This window comes from Barbatula barbatula, assembly GCF_947034865.1.
Source record: "Barbatula barbatula genome assembly, chromosome: 1".
NCBI classification, from domain to species: Eukaryota; Metazoa; Chordata; class Actinopteri; order Cypriniformes; family Nemacheilidae; genus Barbatula; species Barbatula barbatula.
Genome location: NC_136766.1, coordinates 16,337,518 through 16,357,358, shown reverse-complemented (window position 1 = coordinate 16,357,358; position 19,841 = coordinate 16,337,518). Strand labels below are relative to the sequence as shown.

Genomic DNA, 19,841 nt, shown 5'->3' with positions numbered 1-19,841 from the left:
TTTCAGAAATGAACTTGGTCACTCAGTGGTTATCAGAAAAACCTGACATTCAAAGAAATTGCACACCACATGACAAGAAACAATAATGTTTTGCCTTAAGACAGGCCACAAAATTTCTGGCCTCTACGGAAAGTATAGATAAACCCCAAATCACTTTTTTTACGTTTTATGTTACTGATAAAAAATAAATACATAAACAAATACAAATTATTACTACTATTGTTATGTGATGGGCAGATAACTCAAGAGAACTTACATCTGTAATTTTTTCAGACCTGGCAATGTTGATAGTTTTTTTCAAAATGGCTAGATCAACACACTTGCTCTCTGCATGACAGATAGCAAAACTTATTCGTGCACTCCAATACAGACATAAACAGAGTGTGCAGGGTGTTCTACTAATAACGTTCGCTCTTTCAGACATTGCCCAACCACAAAATTACAAAAACACAGTATAATAACAAAGGCTGATGACAGTTGTTGGCAATTGAACCCAAACCCGTACCATAGCTTGGAGGAGCTGCAGTTAAAGGGTTAGTTCATCCAAACTTGAAAACTCTATCATAATTTCCTCAGCCTCAGTTCAACAAAATGCTTTGTTCTGCGAAACACAAAGGAAGACATTTGGAAGAATGTCAGTAACTTAGCAGATCTTGTCACGAGATGTGCTCTGTTACTGACATTCTTCCAAATATCTTCCTTTGTGTTTAGCGTAACCAAGAAATGTATACAGGTTTGGAACATTCTGTGGATGAGTCAATGATGACACAATTTTCATTTTTGGGTGAACTATCACTTCAATGTTTATATCGACAGCATGGGAAAATTGAACAATGCTATAAAAGTCTTATGAAACCATTTCCAAGTTTGATCATATATTTTTCTTTTATCCTTTTTTTATGCTTTTGTATGTTTTGTAAGTTTTTTTCTTGTACAAATTTTTGTATTATCTTATACATGACCAAAAGAACCACTCTTCAAAAAAAAGAAAAAATAACATGCATAATTTCTTTTTGTACTAATAACATCTCCTTGTTTTTTAGACATTTAAAAATCCTTAATATAACACATTTTTTTTGTCATTAAGTCTTTTCAGTATTCCTCTCTGAGGCAAAAGTCTGGGGCACAAGGTATTGCTCAAGTTAAATTCTCTCTCTCCTGTGTTCTCAAGTCCTCCACAATGCCAGTGAGAGTCCTTCAGCAGAGCTGAGCAGCTCCTCTATAGGCAGTGAACAGAAGCTGTGCAGAAGCCGGTGAAGTCCAGGCCAAAACTCTCCCACATGATTTCAATTCAGTGGACTAAACCCCAACTTTTTATGTTCTTTTCCAGCTGCAAAGTCACGCAGTCCCTGAACAGTGGGACAAGAGAGATAAATGATACCACTAGCACCAATCTGTGGTCAGAGAAGTAAGAGCAGGTTGCGATTCTACAAGAACAGCGCCCCTATCTACACAGGTCCTCGTGCGCTACCTCTCGCTGAGGTTTCCTCTTCTTTACATTGGCCTTGTGATGAGGCTTGCTGTTTTGTTGCATCTTGTTGGGGTTGTTCTGTGGCCCTTGGGAGCTTTTGTTAGCATGCTGTCGGTTCTATGTAAAACACATAAAAGACATCAAATATTGCATTCAATTTTAAATAAATGTTTGCAAATACGTATATTTCAACAGGCTCTTACCTTACTGCCCTTAGTAGTGGGAGTTGGTATTGTCGCTGAATGATTCTGTGATCTGTGATTGGACAGATTTCTCTCTGTGCTCTCTGAGCCACGCCCACTCAGCGCTTTCGCTGTTTTATAGGGCGTTCCATCAGAGTCCTGAAGAAAGACAGTCATGATGCACGGCACTTGATAGAACACATGTGTTTGCATTGGTATGGCAAGCTTACCCCATCACTTGAGCTGGAAGCCGTTAAAGATGGAGACGATGATGAGGGTGAAGAAGGTGAAGAGGGGGAAGGAGAGGAGGAATTGGAAGACACTTTACTTCTGGGGACTGGAGGAAGCACCACAACGTCCTCTGAAAAGTTATTATTACACTCATCAAGTTCCTCAGTCTCAACTAGCAGATTTACCTCATTTCCTATAGAGAAACAAATGAAGGGTATTCATCTTTTAAAGACAGAAAAACACCACATATCCGAAAGAGCACAGGACACAGTCATACCATTACAGTTGAGGACAGGCTCATTGTTGCTTTGCTGTACCCATTGTTTACTGATCCAGTCACGATACTCTGCTACTTCCTGGGTGACACGGATTATTCTCCCCAGAATGCTGTGGGAAAGAGAAAATAAAGAACACTTAGTTAAGTCACAATATTATTTTAGTCACCTCAACCTCAACACCTCAACCTGGGAAAAAGTGCTCAAATGTATAAAAAAAATAATGAAACAGGAACACACATTTTCTTCAAAGACAGAATCTTTTACATGTATTGTCTCACCTCTCAGACTTGTTGTTGGGGTAGAACTTGGCAATGGGGGATACAGCATGAGTCAAGACAGCGTAGGCATAATCAAAAGCCTCTTTCACTTGCATCGCACCATAAGAACTTCGTCCAACATCATTTTCTGCGACACGCAAACAATTGTTAAACCATTTAAAACGGAAAGCTTTTTCCATTTGATGGTATGTAATGTTTGGCATCTAAACACGAATGAAAGCAACTGCATGTCAGTGTGTACCTGGCTGCAAAGGGTCCTCAATGTAAAGCATAGAGGGTCTGTACCCATCCAGCATGCCTTTCTGCACTTCATCTTTAGCCACATACGAGCCGCCATCTTTGATCCTGATCCCAGTCTTCAAATAGTTAAAATTACGACCGTACAACTCAAAGAACTCAATCAGCAGGACTCCCAGGTTTGGGTTTGGACTGCTCACGTCTTCTCGGCAGTGTAGCTAGAAAATTAGGAAAGTACTTATTATGTATATTTTTAAGTCCATGAGTGAGTTTGTAGTATCCATGTGTATTTAAAGGCAAGAGCAGGTTCAAGGGCATGCATTACCTGTAAGAAGCTGACAGCCATGAGGAACAGACTGTATGATCCTATTCCGCCAGTGAAAACCTCGTTCAGCTCTCTTTGCAGTAAAAACTGCTTTAAAACCAACACCAAATACGGTAACACGGGGTATTGCTGGAAATACAAATAACACAAATCCATCAAAACATGTATCTGTTTATGGAATTATCATTCCCTTGGTAAAAATCCAATGTACTTGGTTTGAATTACAGCATCTGAAGCCTACGTAGCATCTGTTTCACTCTTAATTTTCTGCTTGAGTGGGAAAAGCACAAAAAAAAACCTCAGTGTGCACAAGCACCACACACTCACCTGTTTGAAGTCCTTGATGAGATTTGCAGCTTTCACACCACTGTGCACATTGAAGCTAATGTCCACTTTGACTTCTGTGCGGGAGTCTGTCAGTTTAATGATTGGGACCTACAACACACACACACGCAGAGCATTAAACACAAGCAACAAACAACCACAAAGACCCCCATGATGCTTAGCAGTGTTCATACCGTTGCTTTGTCCAGGACTTTGATGGTGTTCTCATCTGCAACCTGTTTCTTGCGTAGCGCCTCTTCAAGAGTCCACAGAGGCAAAGTCTCCCAGTTCCCAAACACCACCAAGTCTATGTCACTGGTTAAAAAGAAGTAAATACATCAAAATATATTTTAATAACTAGCACAAATGAAGAGTCCCTTTGGATGCCCAAATGTTACTTTGAGTACGGTACACTACTGTTTCAGCGACAAGTATGTCACCCACACACAAATAAAAACATACACAGCCTTATTAAAGTTGGCCATGGTTCAGTACTCCAAGGGGAGAGTAAATGACGGCTTTAAATGATGTGAGACTGGCCCTCGTGGATCATGGGATAAGCGGAGCTAAAATTACAAATCTTAATCTGCAGACACACGCATTCATAAATGGAACAAATTAAGAGCAACAAAGTACACAAAACACACACACACACACACAAACCCTATAACACAATGTAAGCTTGTTTTAGCTCTGTTCTTCCACATACCAAATTTTCCTTTTAAATTGCACTAATAGATATTTTCTAGATCATTCAGGGTATCATACAGATGTTTTTCGTAGTGAAATAAGCAGGATGAGTAAAACCTTTATGGCATTACCTTGTAGGTAAATACAAGCCTGTGCTGAAGCTGCCAAACACTTGAACCTGCCAATAAAAAGAGAGGTTAGACTGAAACTGTGAAACAACACCCACAATACTCATCCTCTGTGCAGACATAAAACTGAAAAGACAAATGAAACGCATATATTCCCATGAGACGTGTTGAGTTTCTATCTGTTCTGCTCTACACGTGAGTACAGTTTTACAAATGTAACCTCATGCAGTGGGTTTTTGAACATACAGTCCGAAATTTTTATATGCGTTTTTTCTTATTTGGCGCTCGTTTGTAAGGGGTCTCTGAATTTCAGACTCATTGTGGAATTGCATTCACAATACACACAAAACATGCAAAGATACCCAATTAGGACTTGAAAGCAAGCGTAACAAGTCACTCTTATACACTCTCACTCTTGTGAGTTTCAAATAAAGGACTATGCACTCATAATATAGGAGCTGGATGGCAGAATGACCTCTAATGAGATGCTGGATCAACCTTTTTAGCACAATATTCATTTATTCAGCATTCTATTGATCTGGGGGCTTCAGTGTTCGTTCATTTTATCTTTTCACATCATAGCACTTTTATGGCCTTTGATGAGTCTAAAACCTGCTCGATATATGTCACTAGCCTTTAGAAACCGAGCCGGCACTATTTCTGGCCTGTTGTCCTCCACATTGCTTTCAGGATCCTCATGGGATACATAGGTTGATTGTGGAATATAGTGTTCAGTTGCCTTGGTGACAAGAATAGGTACAACCAGAGCCAGAGTTGGGACACATTTTAATCTCGCCGCCCTGTGGTCACGTGGTTCATTGAGCGCTCAATAGTTTCAAGTAAAATCCATGCTGTCAACCTATTTGAATGGATTTTAGAGGGACAGACAACAGCAGCTATATTTGCAGAAATGTTGCTAAATATATTAGCACATAGTTTACACTGAGCACCACGGTGACTACATTTACAGCAGCATTTTGTCTGGGGAGTAATATGAAAATAAGATCTGTCAATATAAGATATTAGGGATGCAACAATACACTAAACCCATGGTTCAATACGTACCTCGGTTTTTACCCACTGTTTTCGGTTCGGATCTGATGGCTTGGCATATTTAATAGTTTTCCCCCCTTATTCTATGTTTATGTGACAGGAACAAGAAGTTAAGCCGATTTTTTATTGCAGATTTTTACATTTGACTTCAATTCAATTCACTTACTCTTTATTTTTATTTCCTTTATTGTTCTTTTTATTCTCTTTATTTTTTTACTCTATTTAAGCAAAACATGTACAATTCTTGATGTATTGAATCATTTATAATAAAGATAAAATAAAGATTTAAAGATATAGCCAAAGATATTAACAAGACACGCCACTGTCATTCCAATAAATCTGGCAGTTTGAAAAATGTGATTTTAGCACAATTTAAGTTTAACAGACCAAAGTGAGGGTACAGTTCATGTCAGGATTAATAATTAATCCGAAATATGCAATTTCATTCAGACTTTTTTTCCAGTAATTTCAGAAATATCGGTCTTCTGACTTGCTATGACGTGGCACGACTTTGGTTAAACGGACTTTAGCACATGTGTTGGCTGAGCAACACGAACGTGCTGCTTTCGTGTAGTGCAATACGGATGAAATAAAATCTTGATTTGTCAAATTCTGACATTATCGCGTTTGGTACAACGGACATAAAATAAAGCCGCTAGGTTCCGGTGCTTCCAATGGCCAGACCGCGTCTGATCGTCGACTCGCTTCACCGCTCGATTGGTGTGAAATCTTTCACCAGCATCGCAAGCGTCCCTAACTTTTGGGCATTGTTAAAATATATTTACTCGTGGGGATGCGTTTATCAGTCTCGGTGTGCAGACAAACAGGGATGTAAAATGTATTTTATATTGCTAGTTTATACAATGTATACTTTGAAGGTTAAATCTGTTAATTATCTGGAAACCGGAGCACGAACTTTGGTACAGTCCACTTCGGTTCGTAGGATAGGGGTGATCGGGAGAGTCCACGTTGCAGGCGGAATACTTTTTACAAATGGACAGAGCCATTCCGTAATAAAACACACAGAAATTATTTAAACGGAAAAACCTACGTTAAAACATGCGCACATTGAACCGTGGAGGTCGTACCGAAAGGTTCAATATTATATTGAGAATTGTGGCATCTCTATAAAATGTGTCCGCCAACTTGTTAAAATGTATAAAGATGCCGTTATTTCACCAACTGTACAGCAAATGCGTTTGAGAGGAAATGAATGAGCTTCAGTGCAGTGTTTGGAACTATTGGTCACTTCATGACACGAGTTACTTCCGCATTCCACTCCAACGGATGTCTATGCGAATGTCGTAGCTCTGTTTTTCAATGGCTCTGGGTACAACAAATGACCTCACAAGTTTTAAAGAACCTACAAAATGTCCCTGCTGTCCCAGCTTACAGGGAAAATGGTTTTGTCATGTTTAATGAAAAGGTCACAAACAAGTTAAGCTCTACCGACAACATCTGTGGCATAATTTTCACAAAAAGTAGACAGATATGTGCTTGCAATGGTATCCTATAGGGCTGTAATCCCCATATAACCCCATAGATTTTAAAGGGAACCCAGGGTAAAGAGGGGTTTATTATCTCTGTGCTCTTTCTGTGGTGCAATTTATAGACCGTTAATCGCGCATCTTTCTACGAGTGGCGTATGACGATGAGTTTAGAAGAGAGTGGCAGCATAATGCGATCTTTTACCCCCCAGTATATAAAGTTAAGAAAATATCGTGTAGTTTTATTTGTTGAACATTACCATTATATATTATATTTATAAAATATATTTTAGGTATACTTTAGCAATGAGCCTGATTAATTTTGGGTGCGTTTTACTTTTTGATCAATGTTTGTGTTAGTAAGGCTCAAGACTACATGGAGCTACAATCACTTTTTGTCAAAACAGTGGTGAATGGTGTTATTTTTATATTGTCATCGATGTAATGCTTTTGCAGGCTTTTGTGTTTTTGACTTCCGAATCGTTTGACGCAGGGTAAACGATGTTCCGGTTACAGCAGTATCAAAGTCTAACAAGAGTGTCTGTATTAAATGTCTTCGTATAAATAATGTAAACAAGCTTAATACCTTATTACCACCTGTTTAAAGTTAAGATCTTAATATAAAAACACCTTGCAGCTAAGAGGGGGCTCTGGTTCTGATGTCGTGGTCTTGATCTTGATCTAAGGTTTGTACTGTTCATGGGACCACAACCTGAGGCAAGGACTTGCTGATTTTTCCTACTATATAACAAATCCAGTGATGATGTTCTCTGTCAAATTTGATTCTTTATGTTTCATGTTTAAGTTTTAACAGTTTACAATTGCTATTACAAATGAACAAAGATTTTTTTTTTATTTCAATAAAAAAAAGAAACCTAACCTTAGCAGCTTATGATGTCTTATTTAGTAACAAATATTAATGAGTTTCACTCCATGTTAACAGTGTACCAGTATTTTAAAGTAATTTCTTAAAATACAGTGACGCGATCATGTTTAAATAACACACGAGTGCCTCATGCTTCAAGGATGTATAAACTCAAAACACTTAAATTAATATTAGCAGTCTGAGTGCACAAAACAGATAAACGCACAGATATACATTTTATTTATGTTTAATATAGATTTAAGTCGCAAAACAAGACAGTACAGATAAACGTAAGGAGCTTTAAATGAAACTAGAGCATTCTATTACAATGGGATTTAATCTGTATGGGAAGTTGCTTTACCCTGCTTGCTTGACTCAGACTCATGTGAAAGAGGCTTTTCGCTATAGTTATTATAACCCATAGTTTTGAGGCCATATCACTCCCCCCTACTAGTGATGTGCATAGGCTTAGTGAGGCAACATAGTGTGGTTCAAAAATAGCAGGTAAAGCCTTTCCTTGCTCAGTTAATTACTCAATCAGCTTACATACTATTCACTAAAGTTCTTTTGGTTGGTGAATGTTTGTGATCCACTGGCGCTACTGACTAGTGTTTAGTTCCGATGAGAAAGGATCTTATTAGGTTTTGGGGATTCAGAAACAACAAAAGCAACCATATTTAAACACCCGCACTGAGATGATGATAATTCTGTTATCTCAGAACCTGAGATTAGAAATGGAGTCCTTTAAGGTTGTATATACACATCTTCCCCTTCCTCTATATGTGCATGACAATTACTGTGAACCACAGCAGGAACAAACTCATGATATTTGATATTTAAAAGATGAACTGAAAATCTTTAAGTAGACACATGTTTGTATTTTGTAGAGTTGGGCATCATTTTGATCTTCCAACCATACTGATAGATAATATAAACCTCATGTAGACAATCAGATGAACTCAAAGTGTGTGTAACACTAACCTCGGCATTGGGCCACAGGTCCTTGATGATTCTCTGGATCCTGGCCACCACCTCATGCCTCATGCGCTCTTCCTCTGGACGAGGAGAAATGTAGTCATAGAAGTCCTTTATCTCTTCATGTAGCCTGGAGAAAGAGTAAAATAGAATATTGAATTATTTAAGGACGGATTTCTTCATTAAAGGAGGAGTAACATGCTATTAAATCCATTGTGCCTTCTTTATACTGTTAAACGTGCTGGGTCCTCAAGCTTAACATGGTCAACTTGTCAAAAAATACGAGTCGGACCCATGACAGAGTATTTCTGTGCTCGATACTGTCCGCCAGCACTACAACCTGTTTCAGAAAGTTTTTTATAAGTCTGAATCCCTGTCGAATGAGATGTAAACAACAGGATCATTTGGACTGGTGTCACGATAGCAGTTAGCCAGAGTTTTAAAATAGATAATACAAAGCGTTACTTTCAATGATATTATAATGTATATGAAATTAAGTCTTACAAATGGATACTGGCACGGCACAGGATTTAAATTGTTTTTTTTATCTTTTACGTGAGCTTTCACAAGCGATATATGCCAATTCCATGAATGTTTGTATGTATGAATAACACATACTGTGGATGTACAGCCACCTTGGGATTATGTAATGATGCATATACATGCATTACACCTTTAAAAACAGGCAAATACATAAGATAATTAAAACATCATGAATGGTGCCTTATAAAATAACTTCAAAGCTAGCGAGGAAGATGTATACCATATAGAGACATCCATCTGTAGTCATTGCTGCTGTGGTCCTGGTTCTACTATATGAAAGGTATCAAACTAAGCCACGGTTCACAACAACAAAGCTTTTTGGTACAGAATTTACATCCATGCAACAGCTGGCGGACGTCACCCAGTGGCTGCACATACTCGTCTTTTGCTCTCCCCATTGGGAAGGTCTGCTTTCTCCGGAGAAAATCATACAGGTACTCAAGATTAACATAAGATTGGCAGAACTCGATCCAAAAATGTCACTTCTGTCAGTCTAAACTGTATACATTTCTTTGTTCTGCTGAACGCAAAGAAAGATATTTGGAAAAATGCTAGCAACTGACATTTCTGGGACATCATTGACTACCATTTTTCCAAATATCTTTCTTTGTCTTAATTTCATCAACCTCAAGTTGTTCCAAACCTGTATACATTTCTTTGGGTACCCTAGATTTGTTTGCTCAGCTATATATAATATTTCCCTCATATAATGGCTTGTCACTAGATGACAGTGGATGGCGAACTTGTGTCCCCTCTACTGGTCGATGGGTATCTTTGCCATCAAAACCAAAGCACATGCAATAAATGGCTTTTTGAATACCTGTCCACTGTAGTAACCTCTGTGTGTGAAATGGTTTTAAAAAGCTAACAGGAATACCAGAGAAAGATTTTAACAGCATATTATGAGAACCAGGTGGTGCTTGCGATAAACCCAGTGACCTTTTGGAGTGTGTGTCGCTTCATGAAAGTATAGGCCTATTGCAATGTACTAAACCAACAAAACAGGCTTAGCCCTCAAACTAAGCAGGGTGAATGTAACGTGTGTGAATGAAGGAATTAAATCCAATCATAACCATCAGCATCCATCATTTTCTAGTTTGAATGCACCTGTGCAGTCAGGTTAACGCACCCTAGTTACGCTCAAGTAAACATTCAAATGCTGGATACTACAGCAGGGAGAGCGAGAACACTGCTCAACCTAAGCCAACAATTCATGTGCACTTGAATCTGCACACTTACGTTGTATGTGATATACTGTAATACTACACATGCACATTGCTGCTTTTAAAAGCTAGAATTCATTCACTGAATTCTTACACAGGTTATGTTTGGCAGTGAGGCACGTTCTATAACCGCTATTTCTTTGGCCTGCCATTTATAATGTTGACTCGTGCCATTTTCCTTTTGTTGGGTTCCAATTTCGTGACCAGGTTTGATTCCCCGTGACACTCAAACTGGCCTCTGTTCCTTATGCACACACTGCACATGGTTTCATGACATAATTCTATGCATTTGCCGATCGTGTCTGCGTAAAACAGGAGAGATTGTTTGAGCGAAACAGCACAGCTGCATAGTGCTTAAATCACAGAGAGCATGGAGAAAGAGCAACCTGTAGCTCGCTTGTTAGCAACACAAAGGTATTAGTGAAAATAGCTCGGAAACAGACATACTGATTAAAATGTATAGCTCAAAATGCTCTCCAAGAGGCCATTTACACAAGACCGTTTTCAACAGAAAACGCAAAAAAAGAATTTTACATTTTGAAAAAGCAGAAATTTTCATTTCCGTGTAAACTGCAAGATGGTTAGCGTATTACGCCAAGTTGCGCAAGTATAGCCAAAACAATATGGTGGCTTCCTTTACTGTGATCTCTTGCTGCTAGACTATGTATTAACGTTTCCCCAGCAAAATGTGGATTTGCTGCACCAATAAGACCAGCGGAAACTATTTACAGTGGCCAGACTTTAAACACACGTATACGCCGACCAACGGTTTTAAAAAGCGCTTTTGGCTTATAACTGTGCATGTGTCAAGCAGATGTGCCAAGGCACGTCTTGTTTTTTTACACAAAAACATCGCCATCCACTGGCCTGGCGTGCATACTGGAGCGTTTTAATCAGTTTTCCTGAATCCGTGTAAATGCAGACTGTTTTTATAACGCTGTCATGTGTACTTGAAAAAGAAAAAACATTTCCGTTTTTCATCGTGTAAACGTAGCCTAAGTGACTTTAGATAAGTGTCTGACAAATAAATGTAAATGAAGAGAGAAATAAATTGACATTGAAATACTTCCTACACATGTACTATGCATTATGCATGTTACACAACACATAATGCCTGTTCAATAGAATTCATCTCTACGTAGGAGTGAAGGAAGACAATTTTACATTTCAGTAATAACCGATTGCAGTAATAACTCATCTTTGGCAGGGAACGGTTGATTTTTAAATGTCGAGATAACTTGTCACTGGCGGGGAAAGAAAAAAAATGTCATTGTGAACATGATAATACAATAATTTTGCAGTTTGCACACTGGGAATTCCATGCACGTTATCACAGAAGAATGATAGTCTCGCTTCAGGAATTGTTCTCAAACTGTGTGCCGAATATCCCATGCGTCTAACTACAGGATCATATTCACACCTTTACTTCTGCTGACAAAAGAACTGGTTACATGAAAGTAAAGCTGACCTAAACGGGCAGTCATTTACTTGAGGAAATAATACAGTTGCCGACCATGTACTTATCTAAGTGGAAAAACTGAATGGAAACACTCAAATTTTTTATGTCAAGGAAAGTCTTTAGTACCCCCGGTCACCCAATTTACACAAACAAATGAGTCATGCAAAACTTAACGCATGCACACACGTTAGGGTCTGACTGGCATATGTCTGACCTTGCATGAGAAGTTCTGCCGTGGCTATGAGCTCACAGACACAGATACTCTGTACAAGCAATCGGACAGCATTCATCAGAGCCGGCCACTACTGCAACATGACCTATAATACACCTGTTTTCGACACACACTCACGATAACACACACACACACACACACACACACACACACACACATGTGGGTGTTATCGTGAAAATGGTCCAAGTTGACTTTCCTTAGTAGGAATAAAAATGATTATGATCATTAACAATATGAACCACCAAAGCATCCTAAAAACAGAACAGATAATACAGAATTAAGAACGGGCATCTTTGAGCAAGTTATCTTTAAGAGAAATGAATTAATGTGTGGACTGTTGCACAAAGTCTACATCTCTGAATTTTGTGTCTGAGAAACAAAGTTAGCTCAGTTTAGTGACAGAACTGAGAGCAGCAGCAGAAAGAGGAAAGAAGGTTTGAATGACCTTCTCTTAATATATTTACTTCACTGACACTAAACAGAGAACAGCCAGCAGTAAGCTGTCGTAGTCATAGAAAGTCTGATCAATTTTAAAACAAGATCAAGATTTATAAAGCATGTGAGTTTTATTACCAGCAGGGTATTTTACAGACATTGTAACATTCGTCCTGTGTGTGGTGTTGTCCAGTCTGACTTTGGGAAAAAGACACATACTGAGTGTTACACATTGAGTCTGAGTTTCGTTTCACAGGAAAAGCTGTTCAGATTCCTTTCAATTCTCCAGAGCAGCTTGCTCTTACCTCCAATCACACACAAGCAACATGCAGTTTACTGCAACTGACAGCCAATCAGTTAGCAGATTACGTCACTAAGGAACTCTTCACGGTGAGGGTGAGATCATGCAAAACATTGTCCAAAAAAAAGAATAGGATAATATAATTATTTAACTATTAAATTAAATATATATTTCTATATTCTATCATGTTGTTATGGCAAATTATGTGAAAATTATGCTGACCTCTTTGACAAAAACCTGGTTGCAGGTGCCAAAACATTGCCTAAATTTGACTGCTCTAGGGATTTGCAAACCACCGATTTCCATAATCCACTAGTTGGTGGATAACTTGAACGACTTATCTGTGTTAAGATGGAGTCAGTGATTTCTTAGACACACTGTTGAAAACTGAAATCAAGACACAAACAATCTATTTTATGAATATTATCTAGTTGTCTGTTCTGCATGAATGCTGAAAACAAATAGTTCTTACACATAGTCCTGGCTGTGTAAATTATTATTATAAGCTTAAACCACATGTTATAAATTAAGGTAAAAACTTTTTTGAGGGCCAGCTCTCTTCCAAGTGTTGGTTCCTTGCATTGTTGACCTTTTAGCATGCTTACTGGGAGACAGTAGACATTAGCTTAGCTTAGGGTTGTGTAAATTCTGTTAACGTTGATTTTATTGTGATGCTCCAACCGCGACATTGTGATGGTCTTTACAAATTCCCCATTTCATTCCTTTTCAGCATGTGCTCTCTCCTGTAACCAGGAATGGTATATTTGGTTTAATATACCTGCCATCCAATGTATTCAACTAGGTGTATGATCTACAACCAATCGACTGCCCTAATAACATCTAAACTCTAACATCCATACCATTCACTTGACAAGACACAGGCATACCTGACATAGTTCTGGAACAAATCACTGGCCTTCAAGCTATTACATAATTTAAAGTACACCACCCTATTCTCACCACCCAACTTAGGTCTGACCAAACCCAATGGATTGCTCAGGACATGCAATGCTGCTGGGCAAAACAAGTGATCCATTTCATGTTGCTAGGGACTGCATGACCTCCTGTCAGTCAGGCATGTAAGGGCTTCGGACTGCTGAGAACATATGGAAGCCTTTGCGGTTTCAGCGCTCGGCTGACCATAAAAATAAAAAACATACTAAAACTAAAACCACTAAACCCGAAAACAATAATTTATGCTCATTTCAGTTACTCAACCATTTGTGATCTTATGCTCTACATTTGGCCACCCTCCTGTGACAAAGGTCTGTAATACACTTAGACATTCAGTTTTAACCAATCCGCACACAGCCGCAATGTGAAAGAGGCTATTTACACATGGGATGTTGAGCCTGTCAGACTGTTGTATTATGCTTTTAAGCAGCTTCTCAGCCGACTAAATAAATAAAAAAATACACAGATATGGCACGCATAATAGATGATACATAATAGATATAACATCTTTGGTACTGCAGTAAGTCCGCTACATGGACAATTTTAATTCTCAACAATTGTTTCACTTTAATACCATATCAACAATCCTTTAGCATAATCACTGTTGTTTAATGTGCTCTTCATTGTGTGTGGGACACAGAGCTCAGTTTTCCAGCGGTGCGGAAAAACTTGGGATCCTGCGACATTCCAAAAAGATCAAATTCAGTAAACACCTCAATAATGCATACTCGTACTCTGACAGGGCTCACTCTCAAGTGCTATTGGCTCATGGCATTGAACAGAGCTTTGCTTGGGTCTAAATGAGAATTTAAAAATAAGGAAATATTATACTGACTGTCTTACATTTCTTCAACCATCCTTGCTTTGATCTTTAGCATGTAATTCATCTTTTAATGTACATGACTTACTACATCACTCCGCTAATCAGTACAGGATAGCGCTGGTTTCTTTTGACTTAAATGTTACTTTATTTTGCATTTCACGTTATGCAGCAGCTTGTATTAGCGGAAAAGTTAACATTAGCATATCAAATAGTAGTGCTTGCCTTTGTAATGGGTTTCAGGCCAGGTGAAATGACTGTAGCCTCGCTTCAAGTTTGCAGCTTTTATTGACAACTTTTAAGGAAAAGACGCTTTGTAAACCACGTGGAGACACAGATTACATATGTCTGTGGTTCATCTTTACCCAGAGCAAAGACTTCTCTCTACCGCTTATATGAGGATAAGTAACACATGCACGCAAGCTAATGTCCGTCAGGTCAGACAAGAATATGTTCGTCAAGTCAAGAGTCAGCTGTCCACAAGTCAAGTTGCTAGTCACTTAAGTGCGACTCGCTTATATATTCCTTTATACAATGGATTTAATATATTTCTTATTCCTATTTTTTGCGTTCTAACCTTTTTTTTGCACTTTTTTTCCGGTAGTAAAGCTGTCTGCTTGATTATTTCCACTCTTATGTTTTCTCCACGTGCTTCAGTTTGCTGCATTTTTATTTATTAGTTTGTATACAATTTATTTTATATTCTACATTTAAAATATTGTTACAATTTTGTTTTTGAATAAAATAAAGATTTTTTTGAGGTCTTATCCAGAGAAAAAAAAAGGGTTCGCTATGTGTCCGTAGGGCTTTTTTGCACTATTATTTTAGTTTACTGTTTTGGTTTGTTTGACTAAAATTTATATTTCTTTTTTATATTAATTTATATTATTTTTATGTCAAATAGGTCTGTGTGAAAAAAATCTAAAAATTGATTAAGCGTTTATGCAGTCGATTTTTCTGTCATATTTCTTGTTAAAAGCAAATTTTGTTTGTTATACTGTATCGTAAATGTAAATTAACCTGATCCTGTTTGATCAAGGTATGGGACAGTTCTGTTTCAATATACCCAAGTGTGTTTAAAGTTTAATATACAGGTTTGTGGCCCTTCATTTGTAATCTGTGGTTTCCTGGTCTTTTGGTGAAAAATCTGTAGGATTTGTATTAGATCTAGAATCACTGAATTGAAAGCTTGTGAATCCGAATCAAATCATCAGAATCGATACCCAGCCCTAATTACAAACCTTGGAATAGTAAGGTATTATCTGCATTCTGAACAGTTTTAAGGATATACTGTATAGCTTTAAACGTTTTTGCATTTGACTTGACTCAGTATGTACAGAAAACTTAAAGAAATAAATATCACAATGTAAGTCACAGAATAAGAATAAATGAATAACTACATTTTGACAAAACGTCAGATACAAAGTTATTCCAAGGTGACAAATTTAATAATCTGTTGGTTTTCACATTTTTGCTATTGCTGCCATTGTTGTAATGTTGCTGCCATTGTTTAAGGAACTAGAGCAACATGAGTCATAGACATTCTGGGGCACACAACTGTCCAACTGTTTACCTTGACACGGAGTAACCATGTTCTCCCACAATGGGAAGAGCCCTGGTGATGAGTCAGAGCCTGACTGACTGAGTGCATTAACTAGGTAAGGAATTCTGGCACAATCATACATCTTATAACACTGTCACACCTAAAACTACTGCAAGTGTCAAAGCTTCATTAAATAACAGGTATATACGTGAGAGTGATATTACTCTTATAATATCTTAAAACCACTAAGGACATCTGGCAACGAGCACTGGTGTTCTTTTCCATTTAGCCTCTGTCAACCAACTCGTAATGCCTGCCACATGTCCCATGTTATTTTACTTGTCCCTAATGACAGTGATCAAATAAAAACAGACTGAATATACAGCTTTAATTGAAGTTACGCTTTGAAATGATATATTCTGCAACCGTAGTAAATACCAAGATGAGTGAGGATGCATTCGTTTAAAATTATTGAAAAGTTACAGCATGGCCAAAAACTATTCAGACATGATGTTAGGACGACACCATCTGTTCTGAATATGTTTGTGTCAAAACTATACTTCGCATTCATTCGGTGTTTCTCAGGTACACTGGAACAATCCTACTCAAACAACATTCAGAAAGCCCCAACATAAAAAATTTAGCAGCAGCACAATGGAGTGAAAAAAGAACCAAGGGGAAATCCTCTCTCTGCAGCATAGCTGTCAGGCAGATGAAGGATCAGAATTCACTCAAGAGTATGCTGATTGGTTGGAAAAACTGTGATATCACACAGACTGGGATCCTGTGTCAGCTGGAAAGGGGAGCGTTTGTTTTGGGCAGAAAGGGGCAAGAGCTCGTTCAACACACAGAGTATTTTCTATACATACACTCAGACACACCCATAAAACTACTCTTCTTATGCAGATCACAGACCAACATGATTATAGTCGGAAATCAACCTCCAACACACATATACACACTGAGAAAATAGCTGTAAAAAAGGGGGGGGGACATGCATACATTGCTTGGATATAATCCATCCTGAATTAAAGCAGCACACATATAAACAAATGTAATTTTGTTCCCTCGTATAAACAGAATAAAATCTTTAAGACACTTCAAATATGCTAGATGAATTCAAAGCTGTTATATATAAATCTGTACATTTTATATCACAAGTCTGCAAGTCTAAACCGACAAGAGTTTATATATAAGAAAAGCAAAAAAGAGTGAAAGGGAGTCCAGGTGAGAAGGTCTGTAAGGTGTGGGCTGAAGTATTAGAGTAATCACAAAAGAATGCTCTTAAGCAAACACTCAGCTAACGTTACTATAAATGAGGATGAGGCCTTCAGTGTACTTTGCTCTGGGCTTCACAAGCTGCTGCACATTTAAAAGTCAGTACATCTGCATTCTGCACTTTCCAAAAACCTACCAAACCACCACCCCACCCACAACACATCATTCCAACTTCACACCACCGCAGAATCCAACTTAGCTTGAACAGATTTGTTAATTACAACTTATAATGTAGCAGTGCACCGCTCTGATACGCTGGGAGGTCTTCACACTTCACATCGACATGTAACCCTCACAACACAACCATTAATACTTGAAAACATCTCGCCAGAGATGAGAGTGGATTGGGAGCATGCTGGGTTTTTTATAATTACACTTAAGACAAAACTTTTTACTATAAAACATGACATACAGCTCACAGCCTCAAACAAACAAAATTATTAGGGATCCAATGAAAATTTCAGTGATGTCAATAAACGTGTGGACGAAAACGCATGTCAGCATGACTGCAGATCTTTGAATAGCTATAGCAACCTGAAAGTTAGGGACTTACAGCTGAATGACAGGGAGGAAGAAAATGATTAATAGGCACTGGACATGATACCATACCTACAGCAAGCAACCGTGTGTCAAATAAGCATATTGTGGATCATACACTGTCAAGTTTGTAAATAAAGTCAAGCAGATTGATATCTTGCTACATAAGCACCGATAACTCAACTATTAACTTTCAACTATTAGTTTGATTCGAACATTTTGGGAGGAGTCAAGAAATCCCTTTAGCAAATGTAAACGCAAACATTCCATTGCACAATGAACCTTCTCGATTCTTCCAAACAAAATGTTATCATGGTAACCACAGTTGTCACCAAAACTCCAGTAACTGCTTGTAAAACAGTGTTAGAATAGTCTCTGATATTGTATTTACTATTTAATGACAGTGTTGGCCTAAACAAAGTTAACAACTTTACTGCTGTAACACGTGAATTATGAGTCATGATTCTTGACACATTTACGCAAGGGTTTTATGCTTTCAACATCGACCTAAGTGACAAATCACCACATTGAAGTCTATGATAACTTCAGTAAAGTTTGTACTATTGTGGTGGTTTTGGATTAACAAGCGTCTGGCAAGCCAGCGCAGGCCGTTGAAATGGCAGGATTGTGAGGATACTCCAGACATGCCAAATATGGCGAAGAACTGCTCGGATGTCAAAGCAGTGAAAAAAGTGCGAGATCCTTAATATTATGGTAGTGTATTGAACCTACATGGCCCTTTTAGAAGTTAAATGCTATAACAGATTATCACCATCTGTCTAATTCTGAAACTAACCTTCGTTTTATTATTTTAAATAAACACGCAGGCAACCTCCCGAATCCTAACCTTTGATCCGAGGAAACAACAGGGCCCCGCGAGGCTGAAAGGTTGCCATACACCCACACATATCAAGTTCAAATGTCTGAACTCACCCCACTATGCCCTCGGAGTAGTTTCGTTTCTTCCACGGCGTGCCCGTGTAGATCTGATCCTCCCCAGCTGTCAGCAGCAGACTCCTATTAAAGCCAAAGGTGCTCGCCTTGTTGTCTCTTTTCCTCTTGTTGGGGATCCCCAATCCCACGACCTCACTTCCACCCACTGGCCCCCCTGCGCCGACTCCCCTGCCCACCACAGCCCTGCTGTTATTATTGTTATTCGTTTCCAGCGGGATGAAGTTGTGCTGTTCGGCGACCTCGCTGTCGGGTTTGGATCCAGACATCCCCTGCTGATCCGTGGGCTCGCTGCTGTGGCTCGACGCAGCTTCGCCGCTGTTGTGGGTCGGTTTGGCACAGGCTGTGTTGCAGTAGTTGTTCAAGTAGAGATTTCCAAGCGTCTGTGTCGTGTCCCAGACGTGCATCCACAGGTTGTTGGCAGGTCCGCGCTGTTCTGGTTGAAACCAGGCGATTCTAGGATCCATCAAACGCTGAGCTGCTGTAGGCACGCTAGCCCCGGAGCAGAGCCAGGCTCGGTTCGCTTAACCCGCTAACAGGCTTCGCGCTGAGTGACACGCTCGCTCACGTCGCCCTAGACCGCTAGTAAAATATCTGTTCGGTACAGTGCGGGTCCATCAACGTCTCTCGGGAGAGAAGAAACAACGCCGTAATGTAAGAAAAGATACAGAAACAGATGTTCAGCTAAACGAAACAGATCGACCGTCGAACTTCACAGCTCGGGATATGGAGAAACGTGACTGTCGTCTGTGGAACTGCCTCTGACCTGTTTCTATCTCGGATCGTGTGTCTGCTCAATGGCGGATACGCTGCGCTACTGCGCATGCTTCGGCAGCGCGGGAGGGAGCGTGAACGCGCGCGGGACAGCGTGTTACGCAAGAGCGCACAGATTCTGTTACGTAATAGCGTGTTACTCCAAGTGGTTTAATGCATTGTAGTTCCTTGAAAACGTCTATTATGAACCCCGTGTGTCAGTCTCACCACGTGGTACCAATGACCAGGTTTATCTTTTAACTGTCACCGAAAGTACAGTTCCCCCAA

General features: G+C 39.0%; 1 protein-coding gene across 3 annotated transcripts; it reads right to left on the bottom strand.

Annotated features, from left to right (window-relative positions):
* Positions 1 to 782: 782 nt before the first annotated feature.
* On the bottom strand, positions 783 to 19,675 carry tent4b (terminal nucleotidyltransferase 4B). 3 transcript variants are annotated; one of them, XM_079465456.1, is made up of 13 exons: positions 18,783 to 19,675; positions 8,531 to 8,654; positions 4,148 to 4,194; positions 3,521 to 3,641; positions 3,330 to 3,437; positions 3,003 to 3,131; positions 2,682 to 2,895; positions 2,441 to 2,567; positions 2,162 to 2,271; positions 1,884 to 2,077; positions 1,675 to 1,812; positions 1,472 to 1,588; positions 783 to 1,349 (listed from the first exon to the last, which is right to left on the bottom strand). In XM_079465456.1, the coding sequence occupies exons 1-13, from the start codon at positions 19,265 to 19,267 to the stop codon at positions 1,287 to 1,289; spliced, it is 1,977 nt and encodes a 658-aa protein (XP_079321582.1). In that variant the 5' UTR covers positions 19,268 to 19,675; the 3' UTR covers positions 783 to 1,286. The 3 variants fall into 3 exon arrangements, with proteins under 3 accessions (XP_079321582.1, XP_079321583.1, XP_079321584.1); XM_079465457.1 differs by having other exon boundaries at positions 1,303 to 1,588; positions 18,783 to 19,592; XM_079465458.1 differs by having other exon boundaries at positions 1,303 to 1,588; positions 1,884 to 2,014; positions 18,783 to 19,592.
* Positions 19,676 to 19,841: the final 166 nt, after the last annotated feature.

Bases quoted from the DNA above. Each gene is read 5' to 3' on its own strand.
- tent4b (XM_079465456.1), bottom strand. From the start codon at position 19,267: ATGGATCCTAGAATCGCCTGGTTTCAACCAGAACAGCGCGGACCTGCC. The intron at 3,642-4,147 runs GTAATGCCATAA...CTTTTTAACCAG, and splicing joins GGCTTGTATTTACCTACAAG to TGACATAGACTTGGTGGTGT. The intron at 2,078-2,161 runs GTATGACTGTGT...GTTTCTCTATAG, and splicing joins GCCTGTCCTCAACTGTAATG to GAAATGAGGTAAATCTGCTA.